The 26,880-nt window shown below is 39.4% G+C and overlaps 2 protein-coding genes and 1 non-coding gene across 3 annotated transcripts in view; 2 read left to right on the top strand and 1 right to left on the bottom strand.

Moving 5' to 3' along the window:
• Positions 1-610: 610 nt before the first annotated feature.
• Positions 611-682, bottom strand: trnam-cau (transfer RNA methionine (anticodon CAU)). The gene has a single exon. It is a non-coding gene; the product is annotated as a tRNA-Met (tRNA).
• A 4,378-nt stretch (positions 683-5,060) lies between these two features.
• On the top strand, positions 5,061-11,461 carry slc3a2a (solute carrier family 3 member 2a). The gene is made up of 11 exons (XM_028564490.1): positions 5,061-5,201; positions 6,311-6,533; positions 6,665-6,849; positions 7,829-8,002; positions 8,111-8,205; positions 8,329-8,456; positions 9,020-9,129; positions 9,433-9,632; positions 9,725-9,799; positions 9,935-10,154; positions 10,643-11,461. The coding sequence occupies exons 2-11, from the start codon at positions 6,337-6,339 to the stop codon at positions 10,783-10,785; spliced, it is 1,527 nt and encodes a 508-aa protein (XP_028420291.1). The 5' UTR covers positions 5,061-5,201; positions 6,311-6,336; the 3' UTR covers positions 10,786-11,461.
• A 9,448-nt stretch (positions 11,462-20,909) lies between these two features.
• LOC114545821 (uncharacterized) overlaps positions 20,910-26,880 on the top strand; it is an 18,236-nt gene continuing 12,265 nt past the window's right edge. The window contains exon 1 of the mRNA XM_028564362.1: positions 20,910-20,992. The gene's annotated coding sequence lies outside the window, so the exon portion shown is untranslated. The remainder of the gene's footprint in view (positions 20,993-26,880) is intronic.

Raw genomic sequence — 26,880 nt, 5'->3', positions numbered from 1 at the left:
CACAAATGAGGTAAAAAGATAACCAGCTTGACCACTATAGGTTGGCTTCAGTGACGAAAAACTAACACGCTCAGTAAACAGAAGTCAAACAGGTTGTGTTCAGGCTACAGCTTTAATGTGCGTTTATGCTGGAAGTACTTCTACTGAAGCAGTGTAATATCAAAGGATTATAGATTTGAGGGGGGGATCACAAAATTAAATTCACAAGCTACCCAGCTGTATGTAGGCTAAAGTTATTAAACTTATCTCCACCTTTAGAACCAGCAACATTAAAGTGATGTACACATTAATGCATCAATGGTTATACTACAATGATAGAATATACATTATTCTTAAATGGGACATTCAGCATAACACCTACTTTTACTTTCCTAAGTATATTTTGATGCTAAATGAATACTTTTGAATGCAGGTCTTTTAATTGTAACAGAGTATTTTTACACTGTAATAAGATACCTGAATACTTCTTCCACCGCTGGTATTTATGACATCCTTCTATATTTTCCACACACAGAGGTATATGGATGTCTTTGTGTGCAAATATGGCTTTTGGAATATAGGCACATACAGTCAGGTTAGACATTTGTACAACAGGATATGAAGTGCAAAATAGCAGAGGATGGTTTCGATCCATCGACCTCTGGGTTATGGGCCCAGCACGCTTCCGCTGCGCCACTCTGCTCTGTGGTGGAGAAGGGGAGACAAAGAGGATTACATCTGTGAACTGAGCCGTTTAGCATTCCTCTCACAGAGAGGCACATTCTTACATAATGGGCTCCCTCTGTTTCCTGCTGACAGAAAGAGTTGGTGGTAGGGGGAACGAGGTTCAGAGAGTGAAAAGGGGGGGGTTGAGAGAGGGGCTGCAACCCAAGGATGACATTGACTTTGACTTAACCTATTGTATTGCCTATATATACACCATATCGTACCAGCAGTACTGGTCATTATGTCTTCTTAATATGCATTTTTTACCACATATAGTGCCGTACTCAATGTGATTTATTCTTTTATATATTTTTGATATATTTCTGATGTGAATGTACTCGTGATGAACTCATTAGTGTCTGCTCTGTCCATATTAGCTCTCCATTTATGCCACTAAAGACTTAGAGAGGGAGGCTTTCCACATTCAACAGTCTCCCCTTTGTCTGCGAGAGAAAACTAGGCCACACATAGGGAACAAAGAAAGAACAGGAGGGAATGTATTTCAGACAAACAGAAAAGGAAAGAGATTAGAGGTGGAAAGGTTATTAAAAATGTACAAGCAAGGCATAGCGTGTGTGTATGTGTGTGTTATACCCAGTGGTTTAATGTACACCTACAATGATATCAGTGGAGCAGAACATAAAGCAATGAAATTACACAATATGGCAAAGTCTCTAAGTACACCCAATATGATTGAATGTTTGTGTTGCATGACCTCATAAAATGTTTCCCTCGCATCTTTCTCTGTAAATTAATCACTAAATATCAATGTGATATAGTAGTGATCTATGGATTTCTCTTTCTATACTGAACTATAGGACTGCACATTGCAGTGAGCCTGAGACAATGGGATGAAAGCACAAGACCCCAACCAAACTGGTTAAAACTGGTCCAGGTCTGCTCTGCTGTGCTTTTTTTGTTTTTTTCCAAGCTCACGCTGTCTTGCAAAATAAACTCTCTCAGAGGGATCAGACGGGGATTTATAGTGAGGCCCTGTGTGTGTATTCGAGTGCGTGTTTGTGTCTGTGTGTGTGTGTGTGTGTGTGTCCCTCCAGCCCGGCAGACTTTGTTATACAGGAACATGCAGGCACCGCTAAAAGTTACACTTGTGATTTTAGGATTAAAAAAGTTATTTATTACCCATATTTGTGATTATGTTAAGCCCCAAACCTGTGCTGTATTTGTCTCAGTTACCAATCTAATAGGTCTACTACACTCGAAACTGTGTGTTAAGACACTTTTTTGTGTTCTGTGGAATAACCTTGAATATGCTGTAAGAATTTGGCAAAATGTAAGTGACAGAATCAGCTGTGAATCCCACTGTTAATAAAAAGAAGTTTACTACTTGTGTATGACCATATAACACTTGCTGTTGAAATAACTTAACATATCTGCAGTAAGCGTGTATGTCTTTCTGAACCACCAGTGTACTGCAATGGACAGTAATCACTGCCTGTTCTCCCTCATGTCTACAAAAATATCCATCAACTTTGCTCTCCTTTTTCCTCCTTCTTTCTCTCTCTCTTCTCTTCTATGTGTGTGACTGTGTGCATGCTTGCTGATGGATTTAGCGATACTGCCCCCTGCTCTACTGCCAAATGCACAAAGAAAGCACACAGGCTTGACAACAGAACAGTCTTGGAGTGAATTATTTCATTAGTGTCCTCCAAGAACTTATCTCCATTGTTAGTGGTTGACATAGTCGCCAATTTGTAAAACGTGTGAATTAATACATGGTCACATAAAGTTTGAAATGCTGCTCTGTTATCCTGTTAGTTCTGGTTGTTAGAGATGTGTTGATCAACTTGACTCAGACAACATGTGGGTAAAAGTCTTGCTAAAGCTCAGAGTTGTTTCCTTTAATAACTGTGACCATGTTCCGTTCTAAGGTTTACTACACCCTCAGCTCGAAAAACATGTTTTCACGTGCCGGCCCCCTCCTCCTCTCTGTCTGTCTCACGTGTCTCCTCTTCCTTACTCTTATTTCCTGAGTCGGCCACTCCTCTGTCTCGTCCTCTTTCCTCTTTTCCCCCCAAATCTCCCACTATCCAACATGGATGTCTCTCCAAACAGTGTTGTCTTTAGTCTATGACAGCAGACAAATTGGGAAAAAAAGAGGAGGGATGATGAATAAGAAACAAAGACTTTCCCTTTACTCCTTTTCCTGGATCAACAGCATGTGTTCACATCAGCCAGCAGTCAACAGCTCTGGTACAACCTGACTCTGCCAAACACAAACATGCTCTACAGGCTGAGCTAAAAACAGAAACAGATGGTGTGTGTGTGCGTGGGTGTGTGTGTGTGTGCGTGTGTGTGTGTGTTTGAGTTTGTCTAGAGGAGGGAGATAGTACCATCTCTACAATACAACTTCCAAACATGTGTTGTGAGCCCGTATTTTGTTCAACGCTAAATTTAAATGGTCATCACATAAAGTGTTCTAGGTTTTGATACACTTTCCAAAAGCTGGCAATGATGGTTATGACAGGTTATGATGTCACAGATCCACCAATAGACACACAGCAGCAGCCCATAAATGCCCACTGAATAAGATTTGATCCCAGGCCCAAATATAGAAAGGTATTTAGAAAAGTGTTATTGAGAATGTGTTTATACTGACCTTTCTGCACTACACACATTCTCTCAGTAGCAATATTTCTGGTAAAACTAATACTCGTTAGAATATCCTTTTTTTTGCAGAAGCTACTATCTGTAAGTAACTATCCACAGACCACAATTTGAGAACCACTTACATAAAATAATAGGAAATGCGTTGTTATTATCCTACGAGTTATATTTTTCTACAAAAAAAGCCTGAGAAATTGCTCTGAATAAGAAGGAAAAAAGTGAATGAAAATGTGTCTGTGTATTTTGATTTGATTTAAAGTTTTTGTCAAAAAAAGACAAATTCATTAAAAAAAAACCTTCAGGACAATAGGATAGATAGTGGACAAAACAAGCACACACGGGCAAAGGTATACAGTTACAGCAGAGCAAAGTGGTGGAGCAGGTTCCTGAAGTAGTCTCAGGTTGCATACTGTCCCTAACTGAGATAAACAACAACAACAACAACAACAACAACAACAACAACAACAGCAACAACATCCTCCTTCTCCTACTCTTCATTGTAATAATTACAACACATTAAAAGATCAGCTGCTGTGACTGACCTGTACGAATACGGCCTGAAACATCCCACAGTACTGTATGTACATTTCATTTGATGGATGCTTTTCTTAGATGTCTGCTGCTACTGAAACTCTACGAAGGTCAGCAACAGCTGGGGAAGGACTCAGAGCACAAACACGGACGGAACGGCAACGTGACTAAATGAACCGGCAGCAATGTCAACAACAACCTGACACAACGAGCTATATATAAAGAAGGTTTTATTGTACATTATGGTAATAAGGGAGATGGTCTCTCTGGACCTGGTTTAGCACAAATGGAACCTTATACTTACAAAAACTGTAATATAAGTCATTTTTCTAATAATTTGCTTACTACAGCAGCATTGTTGCTCAGCTACTTCAAGAAAATCGGGAAGTAATGCAAGTCCAATTCAGCCCAGAGGGGATATTTTACTTTACTTTGATGTATTTGTGAGCACTATAGTGAGAGAATGATCACATCAGACTGAATAGATTACTGGGTGAGTGTTTGTCACTTGCTATTGGAAGACACAAATGGTGCAAATGAAGGCTGTATGGTAAAACAAAAGGAAGAAAACGGGTATGAGGCGGGATTTAAATTAGATTAAAGAAGAGAATGGCAATCTCCATTTATCAAAAGAGAATAAAGGCCTCACCATAAACCTAGATAGGCTACTATGCAATCAATCAGTTTCAGCTGGTCATCAGCATGGCTTATGTAACTGATTATATAATCTTTAGAAAAATCTTGCAAGGCCAAACAGAACTTAGTTAGTTATTGCTAATCATTTTTAACAGAATATTTTCAGCCTATATAATTTACCTTCTATATTAAAACTTGTGAGGGCAACTGTCTTTCACCCCAATGTCACATCCATTAAACCCTATTTATATTCTGAGTGACAGGCAACAATTGTTCACCAGTCTGAAATAAAAACACAAAACACACAAACGTATCTGCATTTCATTGTCTTTTGTACAAACTGGGGCAAATGCTGAAACTGTGTAAAAGACAGACACAGACATACGTGGGATTATAGAATAGAGTAGGTATTAAAATGATTGTTGGTTTGGAGGATGGGGTGTAGTAGCTAATATTTGTTTCTGGGAAGAGATAAATAGAGAGATAAATAGAGAGAGAGAGAGAGAGAGAGAGAGAGAGAGAGAGAGAGAGAGAGAGAGAAAGAGAGAGAGAGTATCAGGTCGTCCCTTTGGTAGGCGGAGAAACCAGGGCAACTACAAATACAGAGCGAAGCCTCCCTGTAACAAGATTAGAAGAGGCCACAGGATTAACCACTGGAAAGGGGGAGAAAACAAACCCGGACGGTATACGTTGCTTTTTAACAGGTAATGTGGAATCTATTTATTCGACTTGAGTCACAGAACAAGCGCAATACTGTCTAACTCCGAATTGAACTGCTTTATAGATTCATCATCACTGGGAAGTAGCCTAAAGTACAATTCTGTCAACAGCCTCGTGTACCAGCAGATGACGTAGCAAATGGGCTTGATTTCATCATCTTTATAGAAGACAAATTACACGGAATAAACATTGTTGGGGGCCCGTTGGTGATTGGGTTAGGTCAATTTCACCTGACTTTAAACAAGTTGGGCAAATATTTCGGTTGAGTTTTTGTCAAACGAATATTAAAACGTTAAGAAATAGAGCAAACCGGCAAACTGACAGACTTCCGGTAGAGTACAGATATTACATCATTATCTTATATGTCGGGAAATAAACGAGACATTTCAGAAGTTAGCATAAGGGTGTATTTAGCAACAATATCCTTTTTTATTTCCTGCTTTTTTTTATTACAAGCCCATATGGAAGCATGTGAACACAGAAGTGTATGCTAATCCATTATTATTCGTTGCACTTCTTTGATAAATGCAGCAATTCAGTTTTATTGTGAAGGCTAGCTACATTGTTGTTTCCGTTGATGCCGCTGATTGTAACGTTAGCCGAATGCATCGTGTAACATCACTCAACTGTTGAACACACACAACTCGTAGCGATAACTAACTTTTTTTTTCAAGAGTTGTCTGCCCATTTGAATTTTTGTATGAGCAACAAATGCTCTAAATATAAAGTCAAATGTAGCTAAGTATGCTAGCTAACGTTAATTTCCAGCGGGTTTAGAAGCTGTTAACGACGTTAGCTAATGTGCGAGTGTTAATTAACGTTAGCGTCACCCCCACAATAATTTGGCTTTTGGATTCGGCTAGCGATAGCTAATTTTAGTTAATTTTTGCCTTAACTGTACTGCTTGTAATAGACTCAACACTTTTTTTTTAAGTGACTTTGTTCTCTTTTCATCATTTATAGTTTTATGTATTTGGTCACATAGCTAGTATTTTCCGGTGAAACAAGACTGAAGAAGAGACAAGCTAAATTAACTTAACGTTAACAAACTCTTATTTCTTTCTCTCCTTGTGTTTCCAACCCGTACTTCCAGATCTAAAGTAAATCAGATTCTTCACCATGAATAAGGACACGGAGATCGACATGAAGGAAGTGGAGCTCAATGTGCTGGACCCTGAGAAGGAGCCCATGACGGGCGATGGCCAGACTGCAGGCGGAGAGAAAAATGGCAGCGTCAAGCTAAAGGTTCCGGAGGACGAGGTGACATTCACCGGTCTGTCCAAAGAGGAGCTGATGAGGGTTGCTGGCACTCCAGGGTAAGGGCCATGGACAAGAGTCGCCTTTTAAAAAAAATAAAAAATAAAACAATAAACCAAGGTCTTGTCTTGGTGTGTGGCATACAATCAGTGGTCATAACATCTTATTTTCCTATTTCCTCTGTGTTTAGATGGGTGCGAACCCGTTGGGTGCTTCTTGTCCTGTTTTGGTTGGGCTGGGTAGGCATGCTGGCCGGAGCCATAGTGATCATAGTCCAGGCCCCTCGCTGTAAACCCATCCCTGAGATGAACTGGTGGAACGAAGGATCTCTGTACCAAATCTCTGACCTGGATTCTTTCTCTGAGGGACTGGAAGGTAGAGTACTTTTTTTAGTGAATGTGTATTTTCAGCGTGCATTTCAGACTCTTTGTTACATTTCTTGCTGCTGTTTGCGTGTTCTTTTTGTGTGTGCTTATGGTGCCTCCTCACTCCCAAAATAAGGATTTGAGATTATCTTTTACGAAGTGGTCTGGCCTTGGTAACCCACGTATTCACATCTCGTGACGTGGTCTTGGGTTTCTTTAGTTCTGCGTGGCCTATTTCAGTTGGTCAGATGACAAAGCTGCTGACAAAGCTGACAACGAGTGACTCAAAGTCTAAAGGACACAAAAAGCCTACGAGTCATGTCTTTCATATCTCTACTTCTTAGATTTAAGGTCAAGGTTAAGCAACCCCGTACATTTTTTGAGTGGTGTGCATTTTCAGGCTTCATTTTAGATCTCAAAAGTGATTAAGTAAGTTTCTTTCAGGCTTTTATTTTTATTTTTTCTCCAATGCCGCTTAACATAGCCGACACAATTATAAGACTTAATTTTCCTACTTGGATTTCAACTATACATGTTTTTTTTTTTTTTTTTTTTTTTTTTTTAAAAGAGGCTGACAGGAAGGGCAGGTTGTACTGCTGTTCTTAAAGTGAATTATTATAGAACACTGGGGTTTTCAACAGGCCTTGGGCAGAATTCCAACAACCACACGTGACTTGGTGCTGTTTTCACATAAAGGACCTCCTTGTGCTCAGACTTGACATGGCCAGTAGAAGGGGGGGGTCATTCACATGCTCCTGCATTCAATACCAAACCAAAAGGGCAGCATTTTTTTTTTTTTTTTTTTTTTTTTTTAACTTCGCTGTCTCCTAAACCATCAAAATGTCTCTCTAGCCCTTTTGCCCTCTCTTCCTACCCCTCTGACCCTGCTACCTTTTCACACATCAACTCCAAGTTGTCTTTTCCCCACATGAAATTCACACTGACGCAGCATTTCATTCTCCATTCCTGTCCCTTCTGTTTGTCTCCAGGTGTTGAGGCAAAATTGGACGAAATCAACAAGTTAAAGGTGAAAGGCCTGGTTCTCGGCCCGCTCCACAACGTCCAGGCCGACCAACCGGACACCCTGAATCTTAAAGATTTCAACCCGACCCTGGGAACTGAGAAAGCCTTGGTGGCTGTGATGGAAAAAGCCCACAAGAAGGGTAGGTCATCATAAAACAAATAAGTTAGGGTCTAAAAGCTTACACCAGCATTTGTATGAACCCCTAATGTTGGGCTTACTAACTCTTTTTGTTTACTTTTCTTCTTAGGCATTTCTGTGGTGCTTGACCTGACTCCAAACTACCTGGGAGCCGCTCCCTGGTTCAGCACTGGGGATGTGAATGATGTGTTAGAGAAAGTCAAGGTAGGACACACAAACACTCTTCTGTAATTTTTTTTAATTGTTATTTCCTTGCTGAAAAGAATCCATGTCATTGAACTGTTCTTGCCTGTGTTGTTTTTCTAAAGTGCTCTTGTTCTCTTTCAGGATGCAGCAGAGTACTGGCTGAACTTGGATGTCGATGGCATCAAGCTACCTGCCCTCCCTGTAGCCACCAGCTCTGTTGAGTGGTCAATGCTGCAGGCTGCCGTCCATGGCAACCACACCAAAAAAAAGTAACTACGGCTGCCATTTTCTGACTCTTTGGTTCTGCATAAGCAGACAATCTGTGCCGGAACACATGAGTGTTTAATTTGCAAGATTTATGAATGAATTTAGCTATTCCCTATTCCGATATGGAAAGCAATTTGGAGACTACACTGGTATGATGAACAATTAGTTTGAATATTACCAGAAGCTCAATTTGGCAAAAAAAAAATCCGATGTTGTCAATGTTTCCTGAGGGAAGGTGGAGATGAAAAGCATTCCAGTGCTGCAGGGGACTATAGGTGGGGTCCATAGATCAACAAGAGAGGCCTCCAGGCCAGTTGCTCTTTACACGCTCTCGTGGTGACGCGACACCTTGTGGACGGTTTGCGGAATGACACAATCAAATAAAGAATAGAAATAAAAAAAATCTATTTCAACATGCAAGGGGTTATTTCAAGTTGCTGAATTAACCAATCAGAATTTTATACTATTCTTAAAAAAAACTTGCACCGTAATTTAACAGTTTCAACTTTCAACTAAGTGAAACCAGTGTCAGCAGTGTTATCTTACCCCATTCTCTCTGTCTCAGGTTGCTGATGGGTGTGGTTGAAGGGATTTCGGCTGCAGCGGTGTCTCAGCTCGCCAATACCACAGGTGTAGATCTGGTCCTGTCTGACCTGCTCAGCAACAGCAGGGGAGGTAAGGCTGGAGTGTCCCGGTTGTCTCACCATACTCTCATGTGTATCAAGTATTTCTCTTTTTCAGTTTTGGGCTGGTTTCTGTAATTATTCCGAACGCAATATCTTAATATTTTGGACAGAATGCGTCCATTCATTTTCATCTTTACTTCATCTCTCCTTATTCTGTGTATTTAATCTCGACTTTCTCAGTGTTTTAAATCAGGAACTCACAGTGTGTCCATTTATTGTGTGAAAACCAGGTAGTTGGTGCAAAAACAAAAATGGTGCATTGCATGAGATCATTTTATTTAATCATGTACAGGTGTGGCGCGCATCCAGGCCATGGACACCCTTCACTCTCAGCAGAGAAATGTGGCCTGGGGTTTCGGTGCGGCCCAAAAGGACCAGCTGTCGAAGCTAGCAACGACTCCGGGCCTGATCCGCCTCTACCAGCTCCTGCTGTTAACCATGCCTGGAACCCCAGTCTTTACCTACGGAGATGAGATCGGCCTTCAGGCAGTCGTAAGCTAATAAAGCGGAGAAGCTGTTCAAATGTTTCTATGATCTTACTGCGGTTTGAGTGTAACCTTTTTCCATTTTTATTTCCTTATCAGGGTTCAGCATCTCCTAAGATGGTTTGGGACATAGAGAAGGAGCCTGCTGAAGGTTCTGCTAATGAGACGGCCGAGGTAAGAGTTTTCACAGTGAAAAGAAAAGGGGGGAAGAAGGGAGTCTTTGAGCAAAGTAGTGAGGACATGGTTAAAAATATTTACACTTTTTTTTTTATTTCATTTTATTTATTTTTCAATTCTCCCGTTTTCCAGGCTGAGCGGAAGGAGCGCGTTGCTGTAAAGAAGTGGTTCAAATCCCTCAGCGATCTGCGAGTCAAAGAGCGCTCTCTCCTCTACGGCGACTACTACCCTCTCTTCTCCTCCGCCTCCTCGCTCTCTTTCCTCCGTCTGTGGGACCAGAGCGATAGATACATAACGGCCGTCAACTGGGGAGCAGCAGCTGAGACGCTCTCACTCAAACTGGCACCTACAGGCAAGTTTTCAACCGAAAGATCTAGTTAAGGCAGGGTTTCTCAGATGTGGGTACACATACCCCTAGGGGTCCTTTCGGAGTACTGCAAGGGGGACATAAGATTTCTTTCAAATGTTAGTTTCAAAAGTCTTTTGAAGCGTGATTCTTAAAATAATTATACACCGTGTATAGTAATGAATTCTTTTAGTGATTGTTAATATTTGAAATTTAGCTTTTTAGGTGTTTTTCAGTTATAATATTGTTACTCAGTTAATCAGACGCTCATGGTGCAGCACTATATTGTGCCTCTTTTATATAGCTAGGTTATTTTACTACCAAAAATATTTTGTTCTGGTCAGGGGGAACTTGGATTAAAACAATATTTCAAAGGGAGTACGTTACTGAACGAAAAGTTTGAGAACTGCTGAGTTAAGGTGTAACGTGTCCTACCCCAATAACGTTTTTATTAACAGTAATCGGTCGTTTTTAACACCACCTTGTTCCTGCAGAAGGAGTGGAGTTGCCAGAGAAAGCCACGGTAAGGCTGTCGACTGACCCAGAGCAGCTGGAGGTTGACTCCACCGTCAGCCTGGACCAAGTCACCCTAGAACCCGGACAAGGCGTCCTGCTGCAGTTCCCCTACACAGGCTAAAGGGGGAGCCAAACTATAGGAACCTACACATTAGAAGTGTTTTTAAAAAGAAATTAAAGTCAGTCCAATCCTTTAGGAATAAGATGGCACATTCAAAAGATACAGGATCTTCCTTTTTTTTAATAAATAGGACATTCTATCAGATTATTTAGTTGGAACATAAATTAATTCGGTCAAAGGAAATCTGCCATACAAATAGAGAATGTTGGCTAGTACAAACTTTGTTCAATTCAGATTTATTATTATTTTTTTTTAATAACGTTTATAAAATGTTTTTAGTTAGACTTTTTGTCATTGTTGTGTGCTAGGAAAAGATGCAGCCACCTCAGACATGCACTCACCAATTGAGCATTTTGTTCTTTTGTGAATTTTTATTGTTGACCATTGTCCAAATATGTGAAAGACATTCCATTTTTGTTCTTTGGGCATTTCTTTAGCAGTCCTTTTTTTTGTTTTTTTAGAAATTGTTTTAGTGACAGTTTTACTTTCTTTCATGAGCCTGTTTGTGCTCACTGAAAGGCATTCCTCACAGAAAAAAAACAAGTTAAGTTTGAACATGTATGGTGACTCGATTGGAAGTCTTTTTCAGAGTGCTAGTAAACAAAATGGTTGGGAATGCCATGAAGTCTGTCAAATGAACAGAATTGGAAATGAATAAACAACGTTCTGTACCGACTCCTGTGTGCTCATGTATTTTGTAACGTTTGACAAATTTCTTATAAGAGTGGGTTCTGCGCTTCAGCGTGTTCTTTATGCCAAAGATAATATCAGATGAGACATTCACTATTTTCAGGACGTACAGGTGTGGAAGTGTGTCACAGATGTTAACAGAGGAAGCAGCACGTACTCTATATTTGATAAACCTCTTCAGATGGGTTTTATCGGCTCATTATACTTTACTCTAAAATGTACGCTGTGCACATACCTCCGTGTGGCACTAAATGGGTCATACACTGACTGTCTTAACGTAACTACCGTTATAACCCACCCACCCACCTCCCCAACATTATGTCACATATGCTAAGCAACGCTTTAACCCCAGATAACTTGCAGTATACTTTTATCATCATCATAGTGTTCTCCAAAACCATTCTCCTAAATTTAGTGATTTATTAACAATCTTCCTGTAAGATGAATCAGCATTTACAAAATCAAGTAGATGAATGGTGTGTCCTGTATTTTCCACAGTTGTTTTTTTTTTTTTATATAGGAATAATTCATCTTGTGAATAAAAGGACTGAATGCACTGGGACACGTTTTGGGAGAAATTTCATTAGTGTGATTGAAAACTTTCCATTTCTTTTCTCAACATTATTGCTTAAATTATCACTCTGGGATGCTTTAAATGTTGGGTTCATATACAGTAGACTGAAACATTGCCTACGGGAAGAATAACTTTGCATACTGTCTTAGTTTTTTTTTTTCATCCACACAATTGAGATTTTCTGTTCCGTTTTAAGTATTGACGTGTTTAGTTAGAGTGGCACAGAAGGAGAGCAAAAGAGGGACCAAGAAAAAACTATCTGTAAACCATCAAGGTTTTATCTTTATTAACAAACACAGTCTGTCTTTACGTTTGCTGGCAGTCTTTACTTGACCTGATTTCATCTTTTTACTTTATATATTTATATTTATAATTTATATATATATATATATATATATATATAAATGCTAGATGATGATATATAACTATTCATTTTAAACCTGTATGAACTATAGCCCAGCCTGACGTCGCTCCAGTAATTGGCTTAACATTATTCAACAATTGAATTTTTTTTTCAGACATGGAAAGTACATTTATTTAAGTACTGTATTCAAGGTGCAAAATTAACTTTTTTGTCCACCGTTTTACCAGCCACTCAATAGGTGACAATGTTTTTTTTTTTCTGGGTGATGAGTGAAGCAAATCTAGCAGCCACTGCAGCATTTAGAGCATATTTTACCGGCATTTGGCTGGTGGATGGTGTTGATTTTGTACCATGATTGTATTTAAGTACAATTTTGAGCCTCTTGTAGTTTACTTGAGTTTTTCAATTCTATGTTTCTTATTACTTCTACAGCACTCCACTGCAATTTTGAGAGAAGAATACGGATGTGCTTTATCTGGCAGCTGCAGTTATTAGTTCCTTTGTAAATTATAATTTTAATACAAAACATATAAGCTTTTGGAAAATGACACACTGGTTTTAATCAAACAACCCAACGGTATTTAAAGTAAAATTAGGTGCACCTCAACCAGCTACAACATTATAATGTTAATCACGCATTAAGGCATCAGTAATACAATATGCATATGATAATATACCTCTCTAGAAGGGGCCATTCTGCACACTCAGCACTTTAAATTGTGATTTTGTATTTATGTATGAATCTAATCTATTCTGTTCTTTTGTTTGTGGTTAGTAGTGGTAGTGGTTAGTAAATGTACTAAGAAAGCTTGTTGCAAATTTTGGTTTATAATCTTTAAAAGGTATCTTGTAATTGCATTTGAGATGTGCAAAATGTTTGACTACACAAGAAATATACAAATCAACAAACTAACTACACTGGCAATCTAACTTAAAAAGTGTATTCATGAAACGCTGACATCTTATGCTGTATCCTTTCAGTTTAAAGAAATGTTCATTTCTGTCCCGTTTCATTATCCTTTTTTGCGTAATGTAATCTCATGAAACCTGGTAATTTCTCATTCAAAAACATCGATTTAAAACGATCTTTTTGATGAAGAATGTCAAACAGTCCCTTTAACAGCTGAAAGTCTAGTTTATTCTCAGCAGAGTTTCAGGGTCTTGGTACAATACAGGGCCGCCGTGGTGCTGTGGTATCACAGGGGAGGTTTGAAGTCGATGATACCGGGAATCACAGCCCGTCTCGGCACCTCTCTCTCCCCACGCCGCTGTGAAACCCAACCACCGCCTCACCCACCGCCATGCACACTCATGACTGACTCTCAGTCTGAGTCTGACACACACACACACACATACACACACACACACACCTTTTACATCACGGTGACATGAAGCTACATGACCTTTTATTAGCTTTCATGGAGCACAGCAGAGACACAAATGATGTTTGACACTGAAATACAGCAGTGTTATCCACTCTTACCTGTCACCTTATAATGGAAAGCCCTGTGAGTGAAAACTCGATATTGTACATTCAAAGAGCAATCAGAAAGCCAGTCACTCCACTCAATATACCGATACTATCTTTACCATTTAATATTCCACTACTGTAGGTCTTTATATATACATATATGTGAATGCTTGTTTCCAAAGCTTATTTTGGTAAGCTTCATATCAGTGTTGTGACCAAGTCATCGTTGCTAAAGTCCCAAGTAAGTCTCAAGTCATTTGGTCCAAGTCTCAAGCAAGTCTCAAGTTATTTTTGTGAGGGCAAGTCAAGTTACGTCACAGCTTATGTTAAGTCAAGTCAAGTCCTTAGTTAAGGCACGTCAAGTCCCAGATGAAGTCACTTTACTCCCAAGATAAAAATAGATAGATAGAGAGAGAGAGAGATACTGTAGATAGATAGATAGATAGATAGATAGATAGATTTTATTAATCCCAAAAATGGGAACTTACAGTAAAAAAAGTATAAAACACTCTTACCTGTAGTATCTGGTCTTTATAGAGATAAAGGACAAGGTATTAGTAGCCCATCTAATAATATGATTGGCTAGTTCGTATAACTAGTACAAAGAGTAATTATTGATATTCAGTAAAATTAATGTAATCAAAGCAAAATCATATTATTACTTATTTCATATTTCCTTCCCATCACTTTGAAAACAGTGAAATACTGACAGCCAGTCTACAACATCAAACATTGTAACATTCAACTTGGTCAACAAAAGTGATTAGTTGTGACATAGATGCACTAATGAGGCTTCATTAGGAGTCTTTGATGTAATGTGTTGCCATAGCAAGGAGTTTGACTGAAAGCCAGTCATCCAATCGTGAAAGTCACATACCGGGGGGGGCTTTTTAAGTCGTCCAGTCATGCCGCTGCATAGCATACTTGATGGACAGAAACAGGACAACATTGAATTATATAATTTTATATTGTACAGCCAACATTTAAACTTCACATTTAAACGCAAGTCATCCTAGTCATCACGCGTCAAGTCTCAAGTCATTAACTCACAAGTCCAAGTCGTGTCTCAAGTCGTTTATTTTTTGTCAAGTCGCAGTCATCAAAACGGTGACTCGGAGAGATCACGTGACCGACGAATCGCATGGCTGCTCGAGGCTAAAGCTCCTCACCCCATCTCCGCATTTTCATTGAAAACCAGGTCTATTCTTTTTTATTCGACGTCAATCATTTCATTTGTCACCACGGTAACTTAGTGGAATGCCTACAGGAGTGAAAAAGCAGGCCTCGCTGCCGTTTAACCGAGCACAGAACTCTGCCAACTCTGCTAACATAGCGACGGGATTCTGATGCTAACGTGGACCTACGCATGGAGCAGGCTATGACCAGGGTCCTGGAAAAGCAACAAAGCGGGCTTCAATCAGCGGTCCGCATCGCAGTAAAGGAAGCGTTAGCAGAAATTGACACCTCGCTTCAACACATCAGGACAGAGCTGGAGAGGCAGGGAATTACAGTAAGAGATCTATTTCAGCGACTAGACGAGGCGCAGAAGGACAGCAGACAGATGAGAAACACGGTGAAAGCCTGCATTGATGACCAGAGGAAATTTGAGTTGAAGTTGGCTGAACTGGAAGACAGATCGAGAAGAAACAATGTGCGCATCATTGGACTGAAACAGGGCAGCGAAAAAGATGACCAAGTTGGATTTTACCAGTTGCCAAAATGGATCCCCTCCTTACGGAACAGGGCTACCATCGAAATTGACAGAGCACACAGAATCTACGGCAAGGGTGCAACAACGCGCAAGCTGATTCTCAGGTGTCTGAGATACCAGGACCGTCAGGCAATTATCCAGGGAGCGAGACAGGTGCAACAGGAAGGCCCGATTCGTGATGCCAACGCAACGCTGCGCTTTAAGCGTGATGCAACGCTGCGCTTTTACTACAGTGCTTTCACCATCCAACGGCGCCAGGAATTTATAGGAGTGCAGCGCAAGCTGCATGCTAAAGGCATCCCAAACTTTCTTATTTATCCCGCAACTCTGAGAGTAAACCACGGAGGGAGAACGCTCACATTCGCTACACCCGAGGAAGCAGACAGAAACTGGTAGCTGGTTGGAACGTGGTGGGTGTCAAGCTGGAGAGAAATATTTCATTAGACTGAATGAACGTGATAAACACTTATCTTATAATATATATTTACTACTCTTGCATGGTTTGTTTCCCACACAGCCTATTTCAGAGCGTAGTAGCTGGTCGAAACTATAATGTATGAGCTTGGGAGCCGAGTTATAAGGAGCATTTGATTAGACTGCATTTTATAATCTATGTCTACTACTCCTACATGGCTGATTTGTTTTTCACACATACATTTCAGAACTTAATAGATGGTTGGGACTTAGTTTTAAGATTGTTTTTTTGTAACATTGTTCATGTTTAACATAGGAAAGCATTAGACCTGTTTCAGTTAACCTGTGACTTTAGACAGGAGGGACAGTTTTGAGCTGGAGTTTTTGTGTGAGCTGCGTTTTATCAGTGAATTCTGGTGGGGTACTCCAGACATCTAAAGGTGTAAATTTTGAAGACGGCTGAACTTTCAATCCTTTGTGTTAACATCAGGGGCTAAACGGACCGATGAAACGAGCTAAATTGCTGGACTATTTAAGGAAGAACATAGACGTGGCGCTTATTCAAGAATCACAAAGAGATGTAAATCGTCTACAAAATAAATATTTCAAAGTTGCTGCTTCATCTAGTGACAACACCAGAACCAAGGGCTCCGTTGTGTTGCTGTCACTGAAATGAGCACTCACCGTAGACAAAAGTAATAAAGACCTATCAGGCAGGATATCATATATATGTACTACGATAAGGAGTAGGAAAATAGCCTAACCAATGAATTGCTCTCTCTCAAATAATATTCACTAATTATAGGGGCAGACATGAATGCAGTACTAGATTTAAATCAGGATAGATCAGCGTTCAACCACACGAAAGCCCAAAAAAAAAAAAACGGACATATTCAATGCAGTTGTGGAATCCCACCATCTTACAGATATATGGAGGATGCACAATCCTACTAGCAAGGATTTCAACTTTTTTTCCACACGTCACCTCACCCACAACCACATTGATTATTTTTTGTGCTCCAGTGAACTTAAGGCAATGTTCCACACGGTAGCAATAGAACCAGCAATCCTGTTTGATCACAATGCGCTGATAACCACATTCCATTGTGATATGTTAGGAGAAAGATCTATAATTCCCTTCTCCAAAACACAGATTTTGATTGACCCAGGGGAGGCAGAAGAACTGGGTCAATCTATTACGTTAGAAGAACTCAAATCAGCGTTAAAAACAGCTAAGAAAGGGAAAACATGGATGGAATTCCCTCAGAACTTTTACTACAGTACTTTGACACACTAGGACCTACCATTTTACAAACTTTAACCTTGGCCATAGTGAGGGGCACCTTTCATCAACAAACCAACACTGCACTAATTTCAGTCATACACAAAAAGGACAAAGATCCTACGGAGTGCTCGAACTACAGGCCCATCAGCCTCATTGGGACTGATAATAAGCTTTATTCCAAAGTCTTGGCACTACGCCTAGAACGTTTCATTGAGAAGCTAGTCCACCCCGACCAATCAGGGTTTATACCAAAGCAGCAGACAATATACACAGATTACTTCATGTAATAGAATTTAGAATAGAACAACGGCAGCAGTTTTTATTTATTTGACCGCCTAGAGTTGGACGCCTTGTGGCAAGTAATGGAGAGGCTTGGTTTGGGAGCCAAATTCATTGACATGGTACGTACTTTATATGCAAATCCCACGGTCATAGTCTCAACCAATGGCCTGCATTCACAGCCATTCCCCATCGTGCAGGGCTCGAGACAGGGATGCCTGTTATCTCCCATGCTATTTTTTGATCTCTCTTGAACCGTTAGCCCAGGCCATAAGGCAAAATAAAATATGTAATGTCCAGATTAAATCCAATAACAACTCAATATCGTTATTTGCAGATGATATTTTGCTGTACATATCTGACCTTGAGGACTCTGTTCCAAAAATTCTTAAGATTTTTAATGATTTTGGCTCAATCTCCGGCTATAAAATAAATTGGAATAAATATAATCTTCTTCTGTTGAACAACAGACAGGTGACATCAGCTATTAGTGATACAATACCAACCCAAAGCAAAATTACATATTTGGGCATTACCATTCACGCATCGCTACAGCGAGTTGTCCAGGACAACTATGAAACTATACTAAGTAGTGTTCAAAGGGATCTGGCCAATTGGTCTGCGCTGCCGGCATCGCTACGGTTTTGAGATGCACCTAATCATTAAATGGCTTGTTGATTCTCCTGTGAGAGGATTAGTATCCAGGATTTATGCTAAACTGATGCAAGTATCCATAGGAGAACTCCCAATAGTAAAGAAATGGGACCAAGAGCTGAGCCCTTAGGGGAATGTAATTAATTGGGAGACAGTTTGGGACAACTTTTCCCACTGTTCCAAGAACCCAAATCACCAGCAGAGCCACTTCAACATATGCCATAGGACATATTTGACTCCTCAGAAGAGATATGTCTGTAAAGCCATTCCTACTCCCTATTACACATTCTGTCAACCTGAACAAACTGGAACTTTCCTACACATGGTCTGAGAGTGTGAACAGGTGCATGAGTTTTGGAATAAAGCAACATCAATAATATCTGATGTGATAGGATGTCGAATTCCTACTGACCCGATTGTTTTGTTACTTAATGATGACTCTAAATTACACCTACTTGGGAGACAGAAGAAAATTTGGCTAGCCGGATCCACCGCAACCAAGAAAATGATAGCTCAGCGCTGGCTCCCCCCCCACTCGCTTTGTATAAAACAGTGGTTGGCGTATTTTCTGGACATAGTTATGCTTGAGCTCTCTACAGCAAGGATTAACAAAGCCAAATCATTGACTATAGACCTATGGAAAGGTGCAGCAGCACAAGTATCAGTCCTAATGACCTCAACATCACAAGAATTAGAGTAGAGTGAAAAAATTGATCTTAAAAAAAAAAACGGTGACTCCAACCGACCCAATTCGTGGTCACCAAGTCATAAGTCCACATCTCTGCTTCATTTTGAGGTTTGGTGACTTGTTCAAGGGTATTTCATGATCCTCTCTTCTGACTTCCATCAATGATTATTGTCAGTGCATCAGAATGTGGTCACTCATGTTTAGTTTGACCATGGCTGGATGAATGATGTCAGGCATCCCGGGGCAAGAATGAGCTGCTGGGCGCATATTAACCCCCCACTTCTGCAGCAAAGACAATACAACACTGAAAAACACCAGAACCACCTTCAGTACAGCATTGGCTGAAGGACTTGTCGAGTATCCTCCACTTTCAAATAATCAGATATGCTCTGAAGGACAAACTTGAGGATTTTAGAAACATTTTGTGTATTTTCTGTTTTGGTTTATATCAATTCAAATGATAATTTAAATTTTCCACCAGACAGCTCTTAGAGGATCAGTCTAGAGTGGATAGTTTTCTTCCCTTGAATTCATCAAATGAACAAACTTTTCTATTGTTTTTCTGTTTGTTTTCTCAGCTTGAACACTCTTCTGTGTTCTGTTTAATTTTGCAAACTGAAGCTTATAACTGTACCCACTCTCTGTGCATTGTTTACACTTTCACAGTTCTTGAATACCAACCCGGATTTGCTGTGTGGTAATTTAATTAAATGCAAATAAATATTTAGGAACATGCAAAATATAAGCACAAATCTGAAATAATTAACGCCTTAGTCATAAAGTAATAGAGCAATTGTTTGGCATTTTGAAATATATTCTTATTAGCTTCTTTGCCGGAAGTTAGATGAGAACTGAAAGCACTCTCATCTCAAGACTATAGCCACCAGCTGGTTAGCTTAGCATAAAGACGCTCTGTCCAAAGGTATCTGCCAATCTCACTAATTGTTTCTTCCACTCCTATCCACTTTGCTTCCATTCTTCCCTCTCTCAAACCCTCTCTCTTAGCCTACTAATGGTATGTTAGCTCAGTCTAAAGTTAAATCTTAGGAGACTTCTTAAAGGGATTTTTGCAAGTATTGAAAATACATTTCTTGCTGAGAGATAGATGAGAAGCTGAGCATGAGAAGATGTCATCTTTAGCTTAGCATAAAAAGGGAAACAGCTAGCCTGGCTCTGTCCAAAGGTAACAACATTTTGCCTACCAGCACCTCTGATGCTCAGTACACGTTTGTTTGTGGACAGATTAGTTGTTTCCCCAAACTTCATGTCTTTGTGCTAAGCTAAGCTAACCAGCTGCTTGCTCTAGCTACATACTGTATTTACTGTACTACCATGAAAGTGGTATTAATCGCCTCATCATCCTCATCAACTCTCGGCATTAAGGAGAATAAATGGCAAACTTTTTTTTTTTTTTGGACTTTTACAAAAACTAGAACAGGACTTCACAACATCAGTGTCTGGAACTTCTTCTTTTGCAAACATCTACCGAGAAATTGAATTTTATTGTGCATACTTTCACCTAACTGACATCAGACCTCGATTGCAAATGCACACCTTCCTGGACAAACTAAATGGCCTTTTAAAAACTAACAGACCAAAGAGACCGTAAGAGAGAAGATGAGGGATGAGAGGGGAGAGAGAGAGAAAAAAACACCCACTCAAACTGAAAGTATGTGCATGTACTGTATATGTGTGTGTGTGCGTGTGTGTGTGTGTGTGTGTGTGTGTGTCAGATTGAAGCCGCACACCAGGGTGTTTTTCTCTTGTTTCCAGCATCACTATGACACAGCTTGTAACACACACACACACACACACACACACACACACACACACACACACACACACACACACACATACATGCAGAGTGCCATTATGACAAAGTGGATAAAAGGCTGAAAGATCAACTGAAAGTGCGACAGTGGCCGACCGTCTTTGGTGAAACTACATCGCTCTCTCTTGTTCGCTGTCTCTCTCTCTCCACCCCCTTTCTCACACACATGTGTACCTACCAGCAAACCATACACACATGCACTTCACTGCTACTGGCACATCTCTCATCGTTATGACAACTTAATAGGTAAGACAACTTTTCTATTCTCGCCTTATTTAGTTTTTTAGAATGAGAAAGTTTAAAGTTATTATAGTACACTACTAAAACACACCTGGCCCCCTGAGTCTTCTTTCACATGACTAAACAATTCCTTTTATGCAAATTACGACACTTTGGATACAGGTGTCTGCCAAATGAATACATGTAAATGTAGATAAATCCAGTTAAAATACAAAGCGACGCAAAGTCACATATATCAAATCATTCTAATGAAAGTGCCATTTTGATAATTTATTTAAAATGTGCTCCAATTGAAAGTCCATCTACAGATGCATAGGCCCATGGTTTAGCTCGAGCAGCTACAAAGTCGTGCATTTTCCTGAGCCTTCTGAGTCTCGACAATACTTGTAGCATTGCAATGTTGTTACACCAAACATGCTCTTACACAGAGAGCCTTAACCACAGGCATGCATTTCTTCATTGTGAACACTTTGTAACAATATCATGAAATGATAAACCTGACCGGGCACAGTTAAACATATTCAGGTGATCTGTCACCGAAAGGCCCACATGTAATTTGAAGTCTGTGATGAAACCATAGAAGCCATTCATTTGCCAAGCTTTCATACGAGTGTTTTATTTATACTTATATATCGATATACTATATGCTGTTAGCAGTTCATTTCTTACACCTAACTAAAACTAATATAACATCCCTGTACTAACTCCTAACCAGTGGTGGAATGTAACTAAGTACATTTACTGAAGTACAAATTTGAAGTACTTCTACTTTGCTTGAGTCTTTTCCTTTCGTGCCACTTTCTACTTCTACCCCACTACATTTCAGAGAGAAATATTGTACTTTTTACTCCACTACATTAATTTGACATCTTTAGTTACTAGTTATTTTACAAATTAAGATTTTTGCACACAAAAGAGTAGTTTATAAAACATGATGCTCTATTATAAATGAAACTACCCAACATCATATAGGCCTACAAGTCCAGCTGAAATGATTACACTTTTAAACGCTTGACAGAACTATTTTGATCGTTTCGAGTCTCTTAAATGTGAGGATTGTTCAAGGCAGGAATTTTACTTAAGTTAAGGATCTGAATACTTCTTCCACCACTGCTGTTATAATGGTCAGTTTTTGTTGAAAAAAAGACATGTTTATTCAACTTCTTAGTCATTTTGGAGGCTGTACTTTGTGTTGAAGAGGTGTTACTAATATGTAGTCTATCCAAATGGATTTAAATGAGGCAGACAAAACCTTAGAAGAAGAGTTTGTATTCTTGTTGCTATTTTTGACCTCCTTCGAGTCTGTGACCTCCTTCGACATCTGCAGACAGAACGGGGGCAACAACTGCTTTCTTGTTTTTACACTATGAAGTTAAACTTCATAAAAAAAAAAAAAACCTCTGTATTGAACATTTGCGCTGCTCAACATGAAAATCAAAGCTTGAGGAAGCAGAATGAAGTCATGTTGCTTTCGTGTTGCAATGGTATTCATCTTTAAATGGCTTTAGTAACAGTGCCCATGGGCTTCCACACACTTTATCTGGAAAAAGGGGTGAAACGAGGAAAAGGAAAAAAACATTGCAGTACATTTCAGTTCTATCCAGAGACGTCTAACGCTCAAACTTGGATCCAAAGACATATGCCACTGTTAAGTTACTGGGGGCCTCTGATTTACAACGTCTGTAGTATGTAAAACACCCCAATGGACTTAAACGCAAAGTAAATGAATGCATAACAATTCACCCCCCTCAAGTACTGCCCCAAGCAGTACATGCAGCAATGATAGACTTCAGTCTTTGTGGACAGATCTGCTTTGAACATCTTGATGCTGCAATCATTCCCCATCCTTCTTTGCAAAAGTGCTCAAGCTCTGTTAAGCAGCATTAGCGCTGTTTAAGGCAACAACAACAATTTAAAGCTCTGCCAAATATTCTGGATTGGATTGAGGTCTGAATTGTGACTTGAGCACTGCATATATTTCTGTGTAGCTTTGGCTCTATGTTTCACAAGCTTTCCTGAGCTTGCTGCAGAGAAGCATCCCCACAGCATGATGCTGCATGGGGAAGGTGTGTTTCTGCTGATATGCAGTGTTTGACATTTTAGTATGATGGCCAGAAAGCTACATTTTTGTCCCCTCAGGCCATACAAGCTGCTGGTGAAGCATCAGTATCTCCCTTCTCAACCATGGAAGCCTGTAGCTCCCTCACAGTTGCTGTTGACTTCCTTGAGGCCTCCCTGACTCCTTAGCGTCTCATGCGGACACACCTACAGTGACGGCTTTGGAAATGTTCTAATATTCCCACCCTGATTGGGTACCGTCATTGCAGATGAGCCTACAATGTTCCTTTATCTTTATGGTGCAGTTTTGGCAAGGACACTGAGCGTGTGTAACGTAAAAACAAACATTTGATCATCACCATTCAAATGAGTATGCAACTTCTAATCAATCGGCGGCACTTGTGATGAATTAGGTGTGTTAAAGTAAAAGGGGAGTAAATATTTGTGAAATCTACTATTTACTGCTTTAATATTTGCATTTAATTGAGATCAAATTGTGTTACATCTAGTGTAATTTAAAGCGGTGACAAAAAATATATGAAAAATGCTATAGGCATTCTATGTTAACTTAATATTTCTTTCCTATTTTGACTTTGTCATATTTGCTATATTACTGTATTCTAATGGTATTGTAGTCACAGTTGAGTGTAAAACTGCAACATTAGGAAAACTGGAGTGTAGAACTCTACACTAACGCAGGGACAGGCCAGAGGTCATCGATATCACTCATCCATCAGAGGGGAATTAGCAGCAGGCAGACTGTGGGCAGGGGTGAATACAAGGTGCTTTGCCTCCTCACCGTTGATCTTATTTAATATGAATGCACTGATTATTGCCTGATCACTGCTCACATACCAGTTGAGCGGCTAGTAGTTATATATTTCTGCTATAAAGAAACAAAACAAATCCTTCAAATAATTAAGAAATACTTTGTCGCAGTGCATTGGGAGGAATGAACTCTTTTACATTAAGCATAATTTCCCAAATAGTTTGATAATTTCTTGAAGAAAGGCATGACGGCCTGCAAAATTCCATAGGAAAATGACATTTTAAATGTTTATTTTCATTTATACTAAAGTAGTATGAAATAATGTCAAGGATTAAGTTCATCTGCAGGTTTTGTGTTGCTGTTATTTAACATGAAATACAATAAAACTCCAATGATCCTGATGTGGAAGTCGGTTATGGTGAATATACAGGTAATGATCGCAAAGATAAGGACGTGTGCAACTCCATTTTGTCGCTTTCAGAAAAATGACAATTTTAAATACCCTGGTCCGTGAACTGTGATTTGAGTTACTGTTTAAAAATTTTTTATTTCATAAAATAATTTGCCTTCATATATCACAACCAAAATAACAAAGAGGTGTTGCAAATTTCATCGAAACTAGTGTTTTTTTTTATCTGGAGAACAGATCGACTGTAATTCATTTTATTCTAAAAATGCAATATTTAATGGCACTATCTGTATTACTGGTGGTTTAGCCATTCACCAGAATATAGCATGTTTAGCAGTGCATCAGCGGCCAATTCAACATTTATAGTAATATCGTATAAAGGAAATATGTTTTTACGAAGCCCAAAAATACATAATACTATATTTTATTATGCTACATACTGCACATCAAAAATCAATAATCAGTTTGATTGCTGTGATAGCTTAAAGGAAAGGAAGAAACCTTCTAATGGGGATATCACGTTCATTCTGTTTGTATATTCACAAAATGTGCTGATTACTTCTTTCAGTTCACCGTCAGTTGACCTCTGACCTTCATTTGAATTGATTCATGTATTCTAAATTCCGTCCTTTGCAATTATGAATTAGAACTACAAATGTTGGTATTTTCTATTGAAGCAAAGTATGGCAAAGTATCATATTATCAGTATCAGACTGTACCAGCAGTGTGTGTGGGCACGATAAGAAAATGATTATGGACGTTAAAGCAAATGATCATCATTTATGATCATAAAGTTGCCATTGATTTGTGCTATTATGCACATCTTTAAAATGATGCTGTACAAAGTTGGAATTCTATATTTTAGCTTATGAATAATATTGCGCATGAATTGTTTTGTCACTCTCAAATCAAAGCTTGATCATTTTCTTAGCTCTTGAAAAGTGGACTTATGGGTCATTGGAGACTACAGTAAACTATTTTGATTTTGAGTTTTGATCGATCAGTGGGTTTTAGATTGCAGATTGAACGCGGTTGTTGCTTTTGTACTGGGCTTCCATAGGAATGCATACCCAACTTTTGGCACATTTTACTATGTGTATTAATAAATAAAAGTAATGTGAAGGTGACAGCGTTAGAATGGCCCTTGATATCCACCGTGGAACCACATAAAACTGTGTTGTAGTATTTGTTCGTTTTATGGACTTTTTACAAATGCTTTTAGGGCTCCTGCTGTGGTGAAGACTGTTAATTCTACATGAAAGAAGCCTGTAGCAGTCTTTAGAAGTGTGTAGCACTGCTGTCATGTATTTGCAGTGGGGTCCAAAAACGTCTGGTCTGTGATCTTGTTTTAGATGCAAAAGCTCTTATCAAGATGAATGGGATTTTTAGACTAGCATGTAATAGCATCAAATGCATTAAAAGGAAAATATGTTATATTTCCAACCTCATTATTTCTTAGTTAAAATTCATCAATATAGCTGTTTTAGAACTTCTGCTCACGGTGTGTATCTTCGCCTATATGTGGCTTCTGTATACGACTGAAATACATCATCCTACATTCCAAGCTACAACCAAAAAGCATGAACCAGAAATGAGATTTTCACTGCACCGAAGCTTTGCATACATTTTTAATGTTTTTCCAAAGTTGTTAACAAATGGGGATCATTTTGAGTTACACTATTTTTGAAGTATATCTCTTAGCTTCAAATGGTTGATTGTTCACCTACTTCTTGGTAGCAGTTTCACCTCTGTGGGTTCAGTATTTCATACACACTTTTTAGGTAGCCTAATGCTACACTTTCTTGTGCTGGCCGGTACGCATACACCTACAGCGTTCACATGGAACATCATCACTTCTTATTAAGGTTGTCGAGGGGGAATGAGCATCGTTACTGCTGATAACCTTCAGCAAAAATCGCCTTTTTCGTGTTTTGTGATACACACAATGATTCATGTTGTTAGGCTGTTTAATTTTTCCCTCATCCATTCAGTTACTCTTTTCCCGCCAGTCATCACTTTTTTTCTCAGTGACGGAAGGCAGGCGGAGAGACTGTTCGGAGCAACAACAACAAAAAAAAAGCTGAGAGAAAAAAGTCCAGAAGTGCTTCTCTCGTTCCCCCTCCTCTGCTCCCGCAGGTTTTTGGTAAATTTCAGAGAAAACTAAAGAAGCGTCTCCCCCGTACAAACTCCTCCGTACTGCCCTTCCATCCTCTCACATTCTTTCATTCACACATTTTTCTCAAGGTTATGTGCACAAAAAAGCACGGATGTAGGCAAATGTGTACACACAGGATACATAGACAAATTAGCAGAGTATGTCAGAATCACTGGTATAAAGAAGGTAGGATGGGTTTTAGATACAGGGAACAACAAGTCAAACAAACTGTAAGAAGCCACTTTATTTTCAGTTTAGGCTTCTGAAGGCTAAACTTAACGCCTTATTGGGTGCAGCGCTTTGCAAAAATGCATTTGACGGGTTTTCCTTTCTGCTTTAATCTTTTTTGATGTATTTTCTACTGCACTTAATTATTGAGGAGGATTTTTAAGTTGACACTTCGAATTCAGCAAAGTGATCTCAATGTTTAGTGAGCATGAACAAAATGCGCTGTAGGCTATTAACTCCCTTTTAGTGTGATCTGACCAATTTTGGTCAAAATG

The sequence above is a fragment of the Perca flavescens genome, chromosome 19 (assembly GCF_004354835.1).
Source record: "Perca flavescens isolate YP-PL-M2 chromosome 19, PFLA_1.0, whole genome shotgun sequence".
Lineage (NCBI taxonomy): Eukaryota > Metazoa > Chordata > Actinopteri > Perciformes > Percidae > Perca > Perca flavescens.
The sequence above is the reverse complement of the archived record's forward strand: the minus strand, read 5'-3'. Positions and strand labels throughout refer to the sequence as shown.

Coding starts and splice junctions, on each gene's coding strand:
- slc3a2a (XM_028564490.1), top strand. CDS start 6,337: ATGAATAAGGACACGGAGATCGACATGAAGGAAGTGGAGCTCAATGTG. Junction 9,633..9,724: donor AGATCGGCCTTCAGGCAGTC/GTAAGCTAATAA, acceptor TTTCCTTATCAG/GGTTCAGCATCTCCTAAGAT. Junction 9,800..9,934: donor CTGCTAATGAGACGGCCGAG/GTAAGAGTTTTC, acceptor CCCGTTTTCCAG/GCTGAGCGGAAGGAGCGCGT.